The sequence below is a fragment of the Lactuca saligna genome, chromosome 7, assembly GCF_052625555.1.
Source record: "Lactuca saligna cultivar CGN05327 chromosome 7, ASM5262555v1, whole genome shotgun sequence".
Lineage (NCBI taxonomy): Eukaryota > Viridiplantae > Streptophyta > Magnoliopsida > Asterales > Asteraceae > Lactuca > Lactuca saligna.
The window spans coordinates 91,016,934-91,036,991 of NC_136423.1; the positions used below are offsets into that span (position 1 = coordinate 91,016,934).

The 20,058-nt window shown below is 38.7% G+C and overlaps 2 protein-coding genes across 2 annotated transcripts; both read left to right on the plus strand.

Moving 5' to 3' along the window:
* Positions 1-2,787: 2,787 nt before the first annotated feature.
* On the plus strand, positions 2,788-5,187 carry LOC145007119 (uncharacterized). The gene is made up of 4 exons (XM_078966107.1): positions 2,788-2,902; positions 3,953-4,238; positions 4,359-4,829; positions 5,004-5,187. The coding sequence occupies exons 1-4, from the start codon at positions 2,788-2,790 to the stop codon at positions 5,185-5,187; spliced, it is 1,056 nt and encodes a 351-aa protein (XP_078822233.1).
* Positions 5,188-18,834: 13,647 nt separating this feature from the next.
* On the plus strand, positions 18,835-19,775 carry LOC145007120 (uncharacterized). Its single transcript, XM_078966108.1, has 2 exons — positions 18,835-19,183; positions 19,288-19,775. Exons 1-2 carry the CDS (start codon positions 18,835-18,837, stop codon positions 19,773-19,775), a joined length of 837 nt encoding a protein of 278 aa, XP_078822234.1.
* Positions 19,776-20,058: the final 283 nt, after the last annotated feature.

Below are 20,058 nucleotides of genomic sequence, written 5' to 3' on the forward strand. Positions count from 1 at the left end.
GCTCATGAACAGTTCAAGTCTTATTCATTGGCAAAACTGGTGGGAATTTTGAAATCCCAAGAAAAGATTGCCATGCAAGAAAAGAATGTGGTCTCAAGTTTGGGTTCCTTGGCCCTCCTATCAAAGGGCAAGAATGCAATGGAAGATGATGGTCTGAACCTGGAAGACTATAATCTTACTTTAGAGGATTATGCATTGATGGTGTCTAATCCCAAGAGGTTCATCAAGAAAAGGTTCCCTATCAATAAGAATCGAAATTGGTAGGGAAGCTATAGTTCTAAAAAGGTTAGAGAGGAGCCGAAGACAAAGGAACTGAAGAAAGAGGCGAAAGTTGAAGAAGATTCGGGTGTTAGCTGCAATTACTGTGGAGGAAAGAACCATTATGCTAAGGATTGTGTTCTGAAAAAGACGGCAGAGAAAGATGAAGAGGCTTTCTTGATGAAAAAGCTTGAAGAAATCAAGAGAAAGAAAGCTGCTTCTAACTCTTCTATGAATGCTCTTATTGTACAGGGTTCGGCAGCAGATGACGAGTTCGGTGGCGTGGAGGTGTGGTCCACTGACTCGGAGGATGATGAGGTGAGAAAGCCTTCACATGGAAAGGCATATGTCGCAAGAGGTGACGAAAGCAGTGGGAATTGTTTGATGGTGACTAATGTATCTCACATGAAGGGATACAATATTGATGATGGAAAGGAAGACATCAAGGAGCGAAAGGATTTATGTTTCATGGCAAAACCTCTTAGTGTGCAGATCAATGAGCTCGATTAACTAATCAAGAAGGTACAATCTCTTTTCATTTCATTCAAAGTCCCATAGAAATCTTATGAAAAAGAATTAAATAGCTTAAATTCAAGAATCTCAAATCTGGATAGTTGTTTAACTCAAACATGGGTCACCAATTCTAACCTAACTGACCAAATAAGCAGGGTGTCATCCAAGAGTAAGGAGCGAAGGATGTGGATAGAGAAAAAAGAGTCGGAGCTGATTAAGTCGAAGGATGAAAACATTTATTTACAACGAGACAATTTAAAACTCTTAAAACAGCGAAATGTTTTTTGTCTGATTGCTAAACGTCTTTATGCTAACATCTCTCAAGTGCATCTAAATTGTGAAATAGGGAAGAAAATTCATCGCACGATTCTGCCCTTCCTTGAGTTTAAGGAGGATGAAATCGATGCTGAAGCATATAACTGCGAAAGTGTTGTTTCATCTGATGATGTGAATCCCACTTATATGTATGGTCTGGACAAAATCGAATCTTTTATAAAGTCCAAAGACCATAAAGACATGCTTAAAGATCTTTTGGATGAAAATGATAAACTGAAAATCAAGACCGAAACCATACAAAAATTTGACTCATTGAGTGCCAACCTAAGTTCGGAAAACAAAATCGATGTTGAAAACGCATTGGAACTTAATGAGGACGATGACATAAGTGAAATTTCTGTAGAGGATGAAGTCGACTGTTCAGATTTGTCAAAAGCGAACCTACAAACCACAAAAATCTTATTTCTGAAAATTCTGTGGAGTTTGCTCGTTTGTCACAAAATAAGTCCCCAATTCTTAAGGAAAAGGCTGTTGTGTACCAAAAGGTGAGAACAACACCAAATCAGGTATATAATGTAACAGGAGTAACCGAACATCAAATAGCTGAACTCACTGCCATAGTAAACGAAGATAACACAGATGGTTGTGATGAGTTTTTCTGGTCTGCTCCCATAGATAATGCTGATGAGACAATTGGTCTATCTGAGCGAACGTCCTGGAAAACCAGAGGCAGATATGTACCAGAACCATTGAACAAGCCTGACAACTTTGACGTGCCAAGCACAAGTGGAACAAAAGACGTGCCTGTAGAAGAACTCTCTTCCACAAGCCAAACATCATCTATGAAAAGTGAACCAACTGAGAAGAAGCAGAAGCAAAACGCTAACGTCCACAAACAGCCGAGACAAGTGAAGGATCAAAAGCAGCAACGGAATCTGAGATACAAAAAGAATCTCAGAAAGAAAGCAATTTTGGCAATCTCAAAACGCTCATTTCTCTTATCATGACAAGAATTCAAAGTCAGAGAAAAGTGCTTTCAGGCAGCTAGAGAGCAATAACAACCAAAGGTTCGATTCGGAGAGGAATAACAACCGAAGGGACAACTTCAGTTCAGAAAGGAATAACAATCGAAGGGACAAGTTCGGTTCAGAGAGGAATAACAACCGAAGGGACAGGTTCGGTTCAGAGAGGAATAACAACCGAAGGGACAGGTTCGGTTCAGAGAATAACAGCTACCGAAAGCACATGTTCGGGTCCAAAAGTAAAAGCCACCGAAGTTCAAGGGTTGGTCCCTCCAATGACCTAAACCAAAAGGGTCATTTGGAACCTCAAGTCAGGAAACTTTCACAGTCCAAACTATCTCATTCTGATTCCTCTCATTCTAAACCCAACTATGTTCCAGTTCAAAATCTGAAATCCTCAACAGATATGAAAGGAAAAATGAAGATTTCCTCTATCATGATTGACCGAAAGCAGTCCAAGTCCCAAACGCCAAAACCTGAATCCAAATCGATTGTAACAAATTCTAACAAAATTAAAGTATTCACTATTAAGAAAAATGAATCAACATTAATAAAAAGAACATTTCTTGTTGATGTTTCTCTTACTATTCCTGTTCTTGTGAAAGGCTCACGTGGACCCAAGAAACTTTGGGTTCCTGAATATGCTTGATTTTTGCAGGCTATTAGTGATGAGCAGTTCGACGAAGAATGGTATATTGACAGTGGCTGCTCACGTCACATGGCAGGAAGAAAGGAAGAGATAATGGAATTTCGATCTCTTCCAAATGGTGGAAATGTCAAGTTCGGAAACAATTCTTATGGAACGATAAATGGTTATGGGATGATAACCAATGGTGACTTCACTATAAGAAAGGTGGCATACGTTGAAGGGCTACAGCATAACCTTATCAGTGTATCTCAACTGGTGGGAGGTACTGGTCTCAAGGTGTCATTTGATGATGAAGGCTCTGAAATCATCGAGAAGAAAACAAAAAGAGTGATTCTCAAATCAGAATGGAAAGGAGAAATGTTTCCACTCAATCTCAAACCAATCAAAGGAAATCTAACTATATGTCTTCTATCTAAAGCTCATTCTGACGAAAGCTGGTTGTGGCACCGAAGGCTCTCACATCTCAATTTCAAAGATATCAACAAGCTTGTCACAGGAGGTCATGTCAGGGGTCTTCCATTGCTCAAGTATGATAGAGAACATTTGTGTGCTGCGTGCGAGATGAGGAAGCAGAGTCGTCAAAGTCACCCGTCCATTATTAACACTAAAGTTGTTGAACCACTTAAGTTACTTCACATTGACTTGTGTGGTCCATCATCAATCGAAAGTATTGGCGGTAGCAAGTATATTCTTGTTATCGTTGATAACTTTTCACGATTTACATGGGTGTTCTTTCTGAAGCGCAAATATGAGGCTACTCATAAGCTAAAGATGTTCATTAAGCAGGTTGAAGTGCAACTGAGAAAATTCGTTCGTAATATCAGGAGCGACAATGGACTGGAGTTTAAGAACAAAGAATTTGAAGACTTTTTGGTATAAAAAGGATCCAGTCACAACTTCTCAGCTCCCTACACACCTCAACATAATAGAATCGTCGAAAGACGAAACCGATCCTTGTGTGAGGCGGCCCGAACGATGCTAAGTTTCGCTTCTTTACCTTTATATTTCTGGGCCGATGCTATTTCTGCAGCATGTTTTACGCAGAACAGGTCTTATCTCAACAAACGTTTCTCTCTTACTCCTTATGAGATCATCAACAACAGGAAGCCGAATGTTAAATTCTTTCATGTATTCGGCTCACGATGCTTCATCTTCAACTCTAGAGAACATCGTAACAAGTTCGACGTTAAAGCTGATGAATGGATTTTTCTGGGATACTCTCTTATTTCAAAAGCATACCGGGTCTTAAATAAGCGTTCAAAGAAGATAGAAGAGACATATTATGTGACCTTCGATGACAGCTACGTCAAAAAGATAAAGGATACTGAGGAAGCAATAAGAGAAATTTTCGCTCAAACAGGTCAAGTCACGACCTCGATTACTAATTTGTTTGAGCAGTTTGTGGAGTTATTCGATGAACCTGAGAATGCTACTTTCTCGGAAGCCAAGGCAGCAGACAACAAAATTGACCATCTGAAGCAAATCGTTGAAGATGCCGCTAAACGAATGGATGAAGGAGTGCAAGTTCCAAACAAACCTCCTCAGCAAGGCGCTTCAGTTGAGGGGGAGAATGTATCTTCTTCAAAACAGCCAAGCTCACAAGTTGAGGGGGAGTGCTTTATTCCCTTTGCATCCGAAAGCTCCACTGCACCTGAAGGCACTGTTTCACCCGAAAGCTTCACTACACCCGAAGGTAATGCTGCACCCGAAAGCTCTATAGCACCCGAAGGTAATGCTGCACCCGAAAGCTCTATAGCACCCGAAGGTACTGTAGCACCCAAAGGTTCAACAACGCCAGAGAGCTCAACGCAGCTCGAAAGCACAACACCCGAAAGTCCTGTAGTACCAGACACACCAGCCACACCGGAAATCTCATCAATCGATGGGGAGACTTCTGATATGTTTTACGATGACGATAGCCAATCTGAATTAGAAGAAATGGTGAATGTTGAATTGGATCCATCCTATGATCCAAATTACCCTCCTCTTGTTAAGTGGACAAAAGATCATCCTGTATCCCAGATAGTGGGTAATGTCTCTGAAAAGGTTTTGACCCGATCTCAACTGAAGACAAAGCAAACATCTCTATTTTCCAAAGTGGAGTTCTGCATGTATAACTCTTTCATCTCAAAAGTTGAACCGAAGATAGTGAATTCCGCTCTTGATCATTCTGACTGGGTTCAAGCTATGCAAGATGAACTTAACGAATTCGAAAGAAATAAGGTTTGGCGCCTCATTCCAACTCCCAAAGATGCCTCAGTTTTTCATCTTAAATGGGTATTCAGAAATAAAATGGTCAAGGAAGGCAATGTTATTCGAAACAAAGTTCATCTCGTGGTCAAAGGATACTGCCAGGAGGAAGGAATTGATTATGAGGAAACTTTTGCTTCTGTAGCCAGGCTGGAATCTGTTCGAATATTCTGGCTTATGTTGCACACAAGAACTTTGATGTCTACCAAATGGACGTAAAGTGCGCATTTCTGAATGGAGAACTTGAAGAAGCGGTATACGTGGAGCAACCTCCAGGCTTTGTTAATGAAAAATTCCCCAATCACTGCTATATTTTGGACAAGGCGGTTTATGGTCTGAAACAAGCACCTAGGGCATGGTATGAAACACTGACCAAGTTCTTAAAGATGTCAAAATTTAAACAAGGTTCGGTAGACCCAACCTTCTTTCGTAAGAAGGAAGGTAACCACCTTATGATTGTTCAAATCTATGTCGATGATATCATCTTTGGCTCAACGAATCCTAGCTTAACAGCTGAATTCAGAAAGCTGATGGAGACTAAATTTGAAATGAGCTCAATGGGTCCGATTAACTTTTTCCTTGGCTTAAATATTAGACAGGGACCCGACGACAACTTTATCAACCAGGAAGCATACACTAAGACTCTTCTTTCTAAATTTGGCATGATGGGAGATTCAAAAGTTAAAGTCCCAATGGCATTTGGCACCAAGCTCACACCATCCTTGGAAAACCCGACAGTCGACATTACGTTATATCGACAGATGATAGGTTCTTTAATGTACCTTACTACTAGCAGGCCTGACATAATGTTCTCTGTGTGTTATTGTGCTAGATTTCAGGCAAATCCTCGTGAACCTCATATGCTTGTAGTGAAAAACATACTCCGGTATCTGAAACGAACCACCTCTCTTGGTTTATGGTATCCATCAAACTCAGGTTTCTTCGTTCAAGCCTACTCAGATGCAGACCTTGGAGGTTGCGGTTTAGACAGGAAAAGTACCTCTGGAGGCTGCCAATTCCTAGATGGGAAGTTAGTTAATTGGCAATCAAAGAAACAGACATGTGTATCTCTGTCTACAGCCGAAGCAGAGTACATCGCAGCTGCCTCTTGTACTTCTCAAGTGATTTGGATCCAAAGCCAGCTCCGCGACTATGGACTCAACATGAAAAAGATCCCACTGTATTGTGGCTCAGAAAGTGCAATTAGGATCTGTCATAACCCAGTGCAACATTCCAAAACCAAACACATTGCACTAAGGTATCATTTTATTAAAGATCACGTTGAAGACGAAAACTTAGAGATTCATTTTGTACGCACTACTGATCAACTGACTGACATCTTCATCAAAGCTCTTCCTAAAGCAAGTTTCTATAAAATTCTACAAGGGATAGGTATGATGGAATCAGAATTAGTAGCAAAAACTACTTCCTAAATCTAAAAAGTTAGAAGAGAAATGAACCGAATGCTCGGTCTATTTCGGGTTCGGTTCACATGGGAACCGAAATAAACCGAACACTCGGTCTATTTCGGGTTCGGTCCCATTTTCTTGTCTTCGCTTATCACTTAAAGGTAGATTCGTTGGTTGTACACTATTTGTATCCTTTCTTTTCAATTTCATTTCTCTTATTTTTCAAATCTTCTTCTTTTTCAAATTCATTTTTTTAACCAAAATAAACCGAACGCTCGGGTTCAGTTGCAATTTTTTTTTTGTTTGTTGTTTTGTGTGTTTATTTTATTATTTGTTTTCGTTAAGGTTCATGTGTAGATTTTTATGGGGAAATTCTGGTTCTTAATCTCTCTCTTAGTTAAGTGTCCCTAGAAGAATGCTGTTATATGTGTCCAAAGCCTCACATGATTCTGAATATTAGGCTTACTGACTTGGTATATACAAACCTTGTCTTCCCAATTAGGCTTTACTATTTATTCTAATCATGATCTACCTTACTCTCTTCTCACATGAGATAAGAGTTATCTACCTGGTCCTTATTTTAACAGCAGAGGTACTTTGGTTTCTTTACACCATCTCCAATACTTTTCTCCATCCTACTCGCTTCACATACGTAACCCTTGAGACTCTTAGAAATTACCACTGAGGTTTATGGTTATACAATTTCTGTGTTCATGATCTTAGCTTCGTGCCACTACGTGCTAAGTGAAACCCACAATTCAAAACCTACCATGAAATGACGGTAAATCATTACATTCATATTTGCATAATGAAATCTATTTCTTCTGTGTGATTCTTATGAAATTGTTACTAACCATGACATTTCTTCCCATAGAATCCAGTTTTAATATTTTGAGATTTCACAACCAAACATGTTCAACAAGTCACGACAAATACAATCCGAACCTACTTGTTCAACAGACCACATTGGTCTCATAGGTACTTCGTTTGGTTTCGGTCATATGTCAGGGTCCGGAAGTCTAAACTGAAGCGAAAAGCCACCCATACTAGCCTACTTAAAAGAAACCTTTCAACACTTCTCAATAAGTGTCTGATGGTAATTCAACGGGAAACCAAGCAAACACTTCAAGGCCTCTCTTGACCTTGAAGAAAGAGATTCGTGCCCGGGATCCATTGTTTTGTGTCTATATTGACATCACAAATTCCTACAGAAATATCGCTTTATTTCTTTATCTTTGACACTCTATGCACGCAAATCTTTGATTTTCCAAAAGTCTAGTTCGGTTCCTTAACAACTACTTTCACTTATGCAGCTTGGGTGATTAATCAAGTACTCAGAAAGGACTCGCTATGAATCTTATCAGCCCTTACCTCTTTTTATTGATGATAACTATTTAACAGATAAGGTGCTGACTCAGCCGACAAAGTAACGGCTCAAATAGTGATTTGACGGGCACGCGTGCAAAAAGAAAAGCATATTCTCTCTCATGCGTAATCCTCGGAGATGCTAACTGTCAATTTTCAATCTCATCAAGCGCCGTTCTGAGTTCCGAGAAGAATTGGGGGCGGATTTTTCTCTCTTATCCATAACCGATATAAAGGTTTCCACAACGACTATTTCTCCTCTTCATCGCACCCCACAAACCATATAAAATTTTTTCTCCTACTGTTATTCTTCTTCTTTGAAGCGTTTAACAATGGCATATTCCTCTTATGTTCATGAAACTTCTTCCCGCTCAACCATTCTTCCCATCCAACCACAGCAAAGCCTTGTCATAGATCTCAACCCAATATCCTATGACGCCTTTATGTATCCAATAGTGGAGTGTCTCAAATACTCTCCGCTAATTCTTGCACTATCTTAGGTTGAAATCGTACAGATGGAATGTCTTCCACAAGTTTTCTCCACCGCCCACTACGACAAATCGGTTGATCGGATCTACTTCGACATTCTCGACAACAAATCCTCCATCTCCAAGCAGCGCTTCTGTTGGCTTTTAGGGTGTGAACCTGACGAATCGAGGGTTAACCCTGATTCAATCACCATGAGTCAACTCTTTTCCATGTTTTATAACATGGGATACAAAGAAATCCTTACGACGATGTCAAAGTTCAAGAAGTCGTGCCTTCCTCCTCAATGGAATGGATTTTTCACAATCCTCTTCAAGGGTTTATCTGAAAGAAGTGCAGGTTCAGACGGGGCCAGCCGATTATTCATGACCATCCTTTATGGTCTGTATACTCAGATCAACCTTGATTACTGTTCGGTCCTGTGGCAACAATTGATTCAAAGCCTTGGCTCAACCTCTCGGCACACTGAAATATCTTATGCCATGTTTTGGACGATCATCACCAAATGGGCCATGGACAAATATCATGTCCCTACAGTGGTCAACTCTCCTCTCTCCTCAATTGGTGTGTTTCATACCACCAAGATCATTGTGACTGATTCCTCCAAATTCATTTTTGTTGGATCAATTCCAGAGTCCATGTCCGCCGGTGTATCCAAGGAGAGCAGGATCTTCAAGACTTACAAGGAGTTTCCTCCTTCGGGTCCGAGAGAGTTGACACCTGAGATGATTCAGTCCATTAACGACGCAGACAAACCGGCCACAAGGGGGAAGAAACCAGAGAAGGGGAAAATCAAGAAGGTTGCAAAAGGGGTGAAAGGCCCTACCCCTAAGAAGCGAAAGTTGTCAAAAGCGGCCCTATCTCCTCCACCGAAGAAGAAGAAAACACAACCGAAACGTAAACTGGTTCTCGCTTCTTCGAGTGATTCAGATGCTGAAAGTTCAGACTCTGAAGAGTCGATCCGAGGCGACTCTCCTCCCCTTTCTCCCATTCATGAGGTACCTATTGTCACTGAACCTATATCTTCTCCACCTATTACCATATCTATTTCCATTCCCACCATAACCTCCTCTATTTCTATTTCCCCCATAACTACCTCTACTCACATTCCACCCACATCTATTCCTATACCACCACCCATTTTTCTGAAGCCACTACAACAACCACTGGAGTTCGAACCAACGTATCTGATACGGGGGATCATACTTCAGCACCCTAACATACACCTACACCCGAACCTACTTCAGCACCCGAACCTACTTCCACTACCGAACCATCCGCTACATCCTTATCTCCCACTCACTCCGCTGAAACCGAAACCTTTATGGGAGGGGAAGATATTACCTTCGATTCCATATACTACAGCCCTACCAGGTTCAAAGTGATGATGATGATGATGCTCCTATCACCAAAAAGCACATCAAGGAACTCCACGAGAAGATTGATAATCTCGTGGCTTCCTCCTCTACCTCAAAATCTCACATCTCGGAGGCCGCCATTAAGGGGATGGTGGAAACATTCACCAAAGCACATGAAGCCTCAATTAGCTCAACTGCTGCTACAATTGACAACTCTACAAAGGCTTGTGCTGCAGCGACCAAAAAAGTCGAAAAACTATTTGAAGACGCTAACATTTTTATGGAGTCTTTGCAGGGGGCAACCGAAACTAATGCCAAAACGGTTTGCACGGTTGTGGAGAAGTTGGTAACTTCACTAGAAACAGAAAAACAACACTTTGCCAACTTCCGTCAAACCCTCAAAGACGACAATCAATCCTTTCAGTCTTCTGTTGCTAATCGTCTGCTCAGCTTTCAACAAAAACTTGCCTCAAACTCTACTACAAAAGATGAACTTGCTCGTAAAACTTCCGACCTCCAACTAGCAATTCATCAGCTCTCGCAAACAGAGAAGGAGATCGATACTCTTCGGTCTGAGAAATCTGTGGTTAAGTGTTGTGTTTCTGATGTTCATGGGGCTCTCTCCAACATTATTGAAGCCCATGACCCGATTCTTAACTACTCGGTGAGGCGAACTCTTGCAGAGAAGCTTGCTCCTACCCTTGCCTTGCTCAGCTGAATTGAAGGGCTTCCTGAGCAGGTGGAACATTCGAAACAAGGGGGAGAAAAGAAGGCCACAGCTCAATCTCAACCTGCTCTGATTCCCAGAGCTCAATCTCAATCACTCCCAGTTTCTTCACTAGTTCCTCCTAGAGCACCCAAACCAACAACTGTTCTTACATCAAGTTTGAGTTCTCAAAGCAAAGACAAACAGATTCTTAATGATAATGATGAAAGTGAGGACAAAGAAATGATTCCCAGCATTCTGAAGAAGTAGGCCAGGGACAAGGAGCTTGATGAAAATGCTCGGATTGCTAGAGAGTCTGAAGCCAATGAGAGGAAGGTAAAGGAGGCTCATGATCTCCTCGAAAGCAGAAAAACTCTATTTCCTCCTTGGACTTTTGAAGAGCTTGTTAAAGAAGTTATCGAGTCTCCCAGCACCCTTTGGCTCGAACCAGTGATCTCCTTGGACCGGGTGAATTCGGTTGATTCTCAGTTTGACATGCCCCTGACCCGAAAAGCTTTTATCTTTCATACATTCGCCCACATAGCTGAAGTCCCTCATCCTCACCCGAAGGTTGATAGGGAACTTATAAACTTCTATCTGAGGACAGCTCAACCTCAGTATCAGACGTGGAGCGCACAGAAGATTATCAACGTTCGGGTCCTCAAACCCGTTCGGGAGGGTAACTTCACTAATGTCAGATTCAAGGTCTTGAGAGGATCCGACAAAACCGAGCATGCCATCTCTCTAGCTGATCTTCCCAATTTAAATCCTCATGACTGGATAATCCTGCACAACATTCTTCTCATCAATGAAATGGAATATGGGCCGATCATAGATCATTTCAAAAGGATGTTGGTGTGCTATATTTTGGAGGTTGCCAAGTTGGATCAAGAAGTTGCAGGTGTCCTTAGAAAGAAGCTTACTATCACTCCAATCGGTTCTGCTAGTGATTTAAATAGAATGCAGATGGGGAAGATTGACCCAAAGTGAAACTCAGTCATGTTCACCAGGGCAGAAGGTCAGAAATGCTTATTTGCTTTGGCTGACAAACATCTTTACACCACTTCCTGCTTGGAGCATGTTCTCGGAATCATCAATCGGTGTAAGCAGAATTCGGAGAGTGATAAGAAATACTTCAACGACATTATCCATTGGTACATTCACTTCCGACAAACACTTTTGGCCATTATTCCATGCTTGTTCAAGACCGTGAAGAAAGCTGGTGCTGCAGGTGTAAGCAAGCCGAAGTGAGGTCTCGCCCCAATTGACGCAAAGGAGGAGATTGTTGGGTATATGGTGCTGCGTCTTGGGCTCGTCTCTAAGCCTTATTTTGTATCCGGATTGGGCCTGTCCATCCGTGACTTATTTTGTTAGGGTTTGAGTATTTATAGATGCCTGCATGCATCTTAGTACGCAAGATTTTAGAGATAATCAAACAGTCTTCATTGTTTTATAATTTTGTAAACCCTAAAGCCTCTACAGCGGAAGTTCTTTGTGGAGCTCTGCTGAGGCTTGAATCATTTGAATAATTAAGCATACGGTTGATTCCATCTCTTGTTTATTACTTTACTTGAATTGTTTTGCCAAACCTGTGAAAGATCTAAACGATCTTAGATATTTGTATCTCATCAATAAAAATTCAATAACAGTAAAATATATATATATATATATATATATATATATAAACATATTGTTCATGACTCTTTCATTGACTTTCCTTAAAGAATTGATTATTATCCATGAGCGATCACAAAATGTCATATTGAGTATATTATGCTTCTGTATAATTATACCAAATATGTAAATGATGAAATAACATTTGGTAATTTTTATAATGCTTTAAAGAATAATTTCTAAAGCCAAATAGTGTAATGGAGTGTAATGAGTCTTCAATCTGAAAAAACTATATGACTCTTTTCCTATAATTCGAATCAAATCCATTCTAACATCATTTAACGATGGTTGGAAATATCTCATCATAACTAAAATTTAGTAAATGGTCATGAAAAAGACATTTACCCTTTCGTATGCGGGAGACACTTGAACAAGAATTAATTTGGATGACCATATCCACAAATAAATTTGAAATAAATAACCAACTATAGATCTTATAAAGATTGGACAAAATCCTAAAAAAATAAATAAAACATGCACCTGGTATTCGAGTTTTATTGAATATTTATAGTAATTATAAAAAATATAACATATAGCAATAAAAATAGTATTAGTCACTATGTTATTAATGTTATTAATATCCTGACAATAGTTGAGTAAGTAAAAATATTTCAATATAATTTTTAGGGAAAACTGTAATAAAATCTTTACATATTGGCCTTATAATTGATTTACTCCTTACATATTTCTTTTATTCAATTAAGTTCCAAAAACCGATAATCGTATTCAATAACCCCTTTATCTGGTCAACAGGTCATCAAACTTTCAAAGTTATATTTTAACCCTTGATTTCAAAACTTATTAAAAATTTCTTCCAAAATTTACACTTTGGGCCCATATTTTAAATTTTGTTACAAATTGGTCCAAAATTTACCATTTTTTTTCCAAATTAAAGAATTTTGATATGAAGTCATCCTAACTTTAATTTTTTACAAGTCACCAAGTCACTATGGTAGTGTTTGTGTTTCGTGTTTTAGTTTGGAAATGTACATAATAATAAAAATTCAATAACCGTAAAAAAATAATATATAAACATATTGTTCATGACTCTTTCATTGACTTTCTTTAAATAATTGATTATTATCCATGAGCGATCACGAAATGTCATATTGAGTATATTATGCTTCTGTATAATTATACCAAATATATAAATGATGAAATAACATTTGGTAATTTTTATAATGCTTTAAAGAATAATTTCTGAAGCCAAATAGTGTAATGGAGTGTAATGAGTGTTCGATCTGAAAAAACTATATGACTCTTTGCTAATAATTCGAATCAAATCCATTCTAACATCATTTAACGATGGTTGGAAATATCTCATCATAACTAAAATTTAGTAAATGGTCATGAAAAAAACATATTTACCCTTTTGTGTGCGGGAGACACTTGAACAAGAATTAATTTGGTTGACCATATCCACAAATAAATTTGACATAAATAACCAACCTATAGATCTTATAAACATTGGACAAAATCCTAAAAATATTAATAAAACATGCACCTGGTATTCGAGTTTTATTGAATATTTATAGTAATTATAAAAAATATAACATATAGCAATAAAAATAGTATTAGTCGCTATGTTATTAAAGTTATTAATATCCTGACAATAGTTGAGTAAGTAAAAATATTTCAATATAATTTTTAGGGAAAACTGTAAAAAAATCTTTACATATTGGCCTCATAATTGATTTACTCCTTACATATTTCTTTTATTCAATTAACTCTCAAAAACCGATAATCGTATTCAATAACCCCTTTATTTGGTCAACATGTCATCCAACTATTCAAAATTATATTTTTAGCCTAGATTTCAAAACTTATTAAAAATTTTATCCAAAATTTACACTTTTGGCCCATATTCTAAATTATATTATAAATTGATCCAAAATTTACCCTTTTTTCCCAAATTATAGAATTTTGTGATGAATTCATCATGACTGTTGAGTATTATGTGTTCCGTCATGGGCCAGTCTTTTGTATATCCGGTTTGGGCCTGTCCAACCGTGATTCTAGATTAGGGTTACATTGTATTATATATAATGCATACATGTATGACTTAAAAGATACGATAGTCATTTATTATCTTTGCTGCTTTGTAACCCTAAACATTTCTACAGTTGAAGTTCTTAATCTAGCTCTTTTGAGGTGTTGAAGTTAATCATTCGACATCAGTTTAACCATTCTTGTGTTCATTAGTTCTTTATCTTTATTTGTATGCTTGAATCTAACGATCATTAAGGAGTTTATATTCCAACAAATGGTATCAGAGCAGGAGACTATGTTACTCATACGTATTCCTTCTGTGTGAAGAATTCATTAGGGTTTTCGCTTTTATCAAATATATATAGGTTGTCTTCTACCTGCCGACCGTAATTATAGTGTTTGATAAAACCCTAATCTCAAGTTTACAAGTCTGAATCTAGTAGATCCAGAGCACAAGATCATCATGTCACATGAAGACTCTCAAAGCAATCCCTTCAACATCTCGAATAGCATTGGATCATCCACAAGAGTTCCCATTCTTTACAATCAAGATTATGAAGTGTGGGCACATCACTTTGAAGATTACGTGGTTGGATCTGAAGATAATGGTTATCTCATCTGGGAGGCTATTACATTCGGTCCGTTTGTTCATGCTGGAACAAGTAGGACAGTGAAGACTTAAAAGGAGTACAATCAGCTTTTAGTGGACGTAGAGAAGATTCACAAGATGAAAAAGAAAAGAAGAAGTGCAATCTTAATGCCTTGAGGATGATCAGATTTGCCCTACAAGCCAACACCTTTCATCTGGTTACGTCATGCACTACTGCGAAAGAAATATGGGACAGGCTGAAAGAATTGTATTCGACTGATGAAGATCCAGAACACTCAATACAAACCTTGTTATTCTCCGAGTTTGGTGCTTTTGCTTAAAAACATGAGGAGACTCTTCTTTAGAAGTTTGACTGCTCCAATCATCTGCTCAGCAAGATAATGAAGCACGGTATTGAAAGAAAGGAGATTGAGCAGAAAGTCACGTTTATGAATGGCCTGAGACCTGAGTGGATGGCAGTGGTCTCAACTGTAAAGGCTCATGAACAATTCAAATCTTACTCGCTAGCAAAACTGGTGGGATTTTTAAAATCCCATGAAAGCACTATAATAAAAAAATCAAAGGTGGTGTCTGACATAGGCTCTTTAGACCTTATTTCAAAAGGGAAGAATGTGACAGAAGAAGAAGATGGCTCAGATTTGTTTGAGTGTGATCTTACAGGTGAAGAATATGCAATGATCGTCTCCAACCCTAATAAGTTTGCAAGAAGGAAATTTCCTGCCAATAAGAACCGAAACTGGCAAGGGAGTTACAGCTCCGAGAAGGTGAAAGAAGAATCGAATCTCTTAAAAGGATGATGATAAGAAAGAAAGCAAGCTAGTAGGAGATTCTGGATACGAATGCAATTATTGTCACGGAAAGAATCACTTTGCGAAAGATTGCATGTTACGAAAGATGGCAAAGCAAAAGGATGGTGAAGATGATGAGGCCTATCATGCACGAAAGTTGGAAGAGCTAAAGAAAAGAAAGGCAGCTAACAATTCTATGTATATCTTGATTGTGCAGGAGAATATGATCGATGATGAGTTAGGAGGCATTGAAGTATGGTCAACAGACTATGAGGATGAAGAAGTGAGCAAGCCTACGCATGGTAGAACATATGTGGCAAGAGGGGAAGTTAACAGTTCAGCTGGGAAGTGCTTGATGGTGATTGCAGGTGTACCAACAGAAGACAAGCGTAAGGAGCCGAACTTGAAGGAGGACAAGTGTTTTGCAGCAAAGTCCATGAATGAAAAGATTAAAGACTACGATCGGTTGATCAAAAAGGTACAATCCATCCTCGAATCTCTTAAAGTTCCCATCACAAATTACAAAGAAGAATTAAACGAACTTAAATTTAAATTCACTAATCTCAGTATTAGTCTCATGCAAACTCCCTTAACGAACTCTAACCTAACTGAGCAACTCAGTAGGGAGTCATTGAAGAGTGAGGAGAGACGCATGTGGATTGAGCTGAAGGAGACAGAGTTAACTAGGGCTAGGGATGAGATTATCTATTTACAAAGAGACAATTTGAAGTTTTTAAAACAAAAAAAATATTGTTTGCTTAGTTGCTAAACATCTATATACTAATATTACTCAATTGCATTTAGATTGTGAAATAGGGAAAAAGATTATTAATATGATCTTACCCTTGCTTGAGTTTAAGGAAGATGAGGTCGTTGCTGAATATGAATCCATAATATCCTCAATAGAGACTTTTGCCACTTATATAATTGGTCTAGACAAAATTGAGTCTTTCATTGACTCAAAAGAACAAAAATCCATGTTTAAAAGGCTCTTAGATGAAAATGATAAGTTGCAAATTAAGACAGAGACCTCACAATCATTTGACTCCTCAAACTCAAAATTAATGACCGAACATAAAATGAATGTAGAAAATACGTATGAATTTGATAAGGAGAGTGAGATGAGTGAAATTTCGGTGGAAGATGAAGTTGATTGCTCTAAGTTCTTGACAAGCGAAAACGACCAACCCCTTATATCCGAAAATTCAGTTGAATATGAACGTTTATCAAGGGATAAGTCAAATAAACTCAAAGAGAAGGCATTGGTTTACCAGAAGGTTCAAACCTTACCAAATCAGGTTTATGTTGTCACATGGGTCATTGGAAAACAAACAGCAGAACTAAAAATCCTAGTTGACAAAGACAATGTTGAAGGGTGTGAGAATTATTTTTGGTCTGCTCCTATCGATAATGCAGACAAGACCGTTGGTCTATCAGATCGAACCTCATGGAGGGTAAAGGGTACATATGTTTCCAAACCAATCAACAAGCCCTCAAGCTTTAACAAGCCAAGTTCAAGTGGGAAAAAAGAGATACCAGACGAAACGAAGAACACACCCAATGTATCTACCAACACAACTGAAGCTAAAAAGGAGATGCCAAAATCAAGCTTCCACATTCATAAATCTCAAAAGGAGTTGGTTGAACAGAAACGCCAAAGAAAGCAGAGATACATGAAGAATTTGAATGAGAGAAAAAGGTTTTGGCAATCTCAAAACCCTAACCATGTTCCCTCGAAGAAAGAAGCAAATGCTGAAGAAAATGACAAACCAGAGATCAAAAGAAAGAAAAACTTCAGTCCCAACTCTTACTATTCTAGAGCTTAAAACCAAAAATCCAGTCTCTGTTCTGACTCCAAAGGATAGTACCGAACATCCAGTTTCGGTTTCAACAACAGAGTTCTGAACCGAACTTCATGGTTCGGTCCAAACACCAAGACTAAGAACCGAAGGTCAAGTTTCGGTTCTTCCCAACAGAAACCTTACTCAACAAAGGATGTTAAAGGGAAAGGAAAACTTAATTCTAAAGCAGACATCTATAATAATAAAAAGGAAGCTAACCCTAGGGATCAAAGGAGGATTCCAACTGTCAAAACACCATCTGGTACATTGCAATTTAAACAAGATAAAAATAAAATAACAGTGTACACCATCAAAAGAAAAGACGAAACCACACTCATAAAAAGAACTTATCTTGTCGATATATCTGTTGTTGTTCCTTTTTCTGTGAAAAACTCACCAGGTTCCTAAATCTGCTTAAATTTGTAGGTTATAAGTGACGAGCAGTTCGATGACAAATGGTACATAGACAGTGGCTGCTCACATCACATGACAGGGAGAAAGGAAGAGCTAAGGGAGTTTCGATTCCTTAAGGATGGTGAATGTGTGAAGTATAGAAATAACTCTTATGGAACAATCAAAGGATATGGAATGATAACCAACAGAGAGCGAACAATTCGAAAAGAGGCATACGTGGAAGGATTGCAGCACAATCTTATTAGTGTATCTCAATTGGTTATGGGTATGGGATGAAAGTCTCATTCGATGATGAAGGATCATAAATTGTCGAAAAGCAATCCAAAAGAGTCTTGTTGAAGTCTGAATGTAAAGGAGAGATGTACCCCCTAAAACTCAGTCCAATTAAAGGAAAACCAGCCATTTGTCTGCTGTCTAAGGCAAATTCTGATGAAAGATGGTGCAACATGTTTGATAAGGAACACCTGTGTGCAGCATGTGAGATGGGTAAACAGAGCAGAGAGAGCCATCCAACACGTATCAATACCAAAATCGTTGAAGCACTTGAACTTCTACATATTGACTTATGTGGACCTTCAGCTATTGAAAGCATCGGTGGTAGTAAGTTCATTCTTGTTATAGTAAATGATTTTTCAAGTTTAACCTAGGTATTCTTTCTTAAACAGAAGTCAAAGGCAACTCCAAAGCTGAAAGCTTTCATCAAGCAAGTTGAACTTCAACTACGAAAGGTGGTAAGGAACATTCAAAGCGATAATGGGCTAGAATTCAAGAATAAAGAGTTCGAAGACTTTCTAGCTAAAAAGGGAATTTCTCACAACTTCTCAGCTCCCTATACCCTACAACAGAATGGAATTGTTGAAAGACAAAACTATTCCCTGTGTGACGCAGCCCAAACAATGCTAAGCTTCGCTTCATTCCCTCTATACTTATGGGCTGATGCAGTTGCTACTGCATGCTATACTCAGAACCGGTCCCTACTTAACAAGTGATTCGCCATCACTCCGTATGAAATTCTGAACAACCGGAAGCCCAATGTTAGGTTTTTTTATGTATTCGGTTCCAGATGCTTCATTTTTAACTCCAAAGGGAACCGAAAAAAATTTGATGTCAAGGCTGATGAAGGAATTTTTCTTGGCTATTCACTAACTTCAAAGGCTTACAGGGTTTTGAATAAACACTCCAAACATATTGAAGAAACCTACAACGTAACGTTTGATGACAACTACATGAGGAAAGATCAGACAACTGAGAGTGTCATTGGGGAAATATTTCTAGAATCGAGTCAAGTCTCAGATCCTATTTCCAACTTCTTTGAAGAATACATATGGCTGTTCGACGAACCAGAGAATGCCATACTCTCTGAGGCGAAAGCAGCAGACAACAAAATCGACCATCTGAAGAAGATTATCGATAAAGTTGCAAAAGAAATGGAAAAAGATCCTTCGAAACCAGCTGAAGGTCAACCCTCAACAGATCCTCCAAACAAAAGCTCAATGTTCGAAGGGAAGGGTCCATCTATAACCCACACAGCCGAAATGCCAATCGAGGGGGAGCATCCAACATTAACTCATGATGGTACAATCGACGGGGAGAACCCTTCTCCAACTGAAATAGAATGTCCTACTCCAACCAAGGGAGAGACTCCTGAACCTGACATGGGATATACTTCTCCATTTGAGGGGAGAATGGAAATACAAATGACGAAGACGATCAATCAGAATTTGAAGAAGAGATTAATGCAAAGTTGGATCTTGTTTATGACCCGAACTACCCTCCTCTCACAAAATGGACTAAGGGTCATCCTAAAACACAGATAATTGGTGAATCATCTGAACGGTTTCTCACATGGTCTCAACTGAAAACGAAGAAAACTGTATTATTCTCTCACGTTGAATTATGCATGTTTAATTTGTTTGTTTCTAAAATCGAACCAAAAACGGTCAACACTGCACTTGATCATGCTGATTGGGTACAGGCAATGCAAGATGAACTCCATGAGTTTGAACACAATCGAGTTTGGAGACTAATACCCACACCAAAGAATGCTTCTATTTTTGGATTGAAGTGGGTCTTCAGGAACAAGATGGATAAAGAAGGCAATGTTATTAGGAATAAGGCCTGGCTAGTGGTAAAGGGATATTGCCAAGAAGAAGGAATAGACTATTAGGAGACCTTCGCTCCTGTAGCCAGATTGGAATCAGTTCAAATAGTTCAAATCTTTCTAGCATTGTTGCTAATAAAAACTTCGAAGTCTTTCAAATGGATGTAAAATCTACCTTCCTAAATGGAGAACTAGAAGAAACTGTATATGTTGAGCAACCACCTGGGTTTGTGAATAAGAAATACCCTGATCATTGCTATTTGTTAGATAAAGCTGTGTATGGACTGAAACAAGCACCAAGGGCCTGGTATGATACACAAACTCGCTTTCTAAAAATGTGTAAATTCAA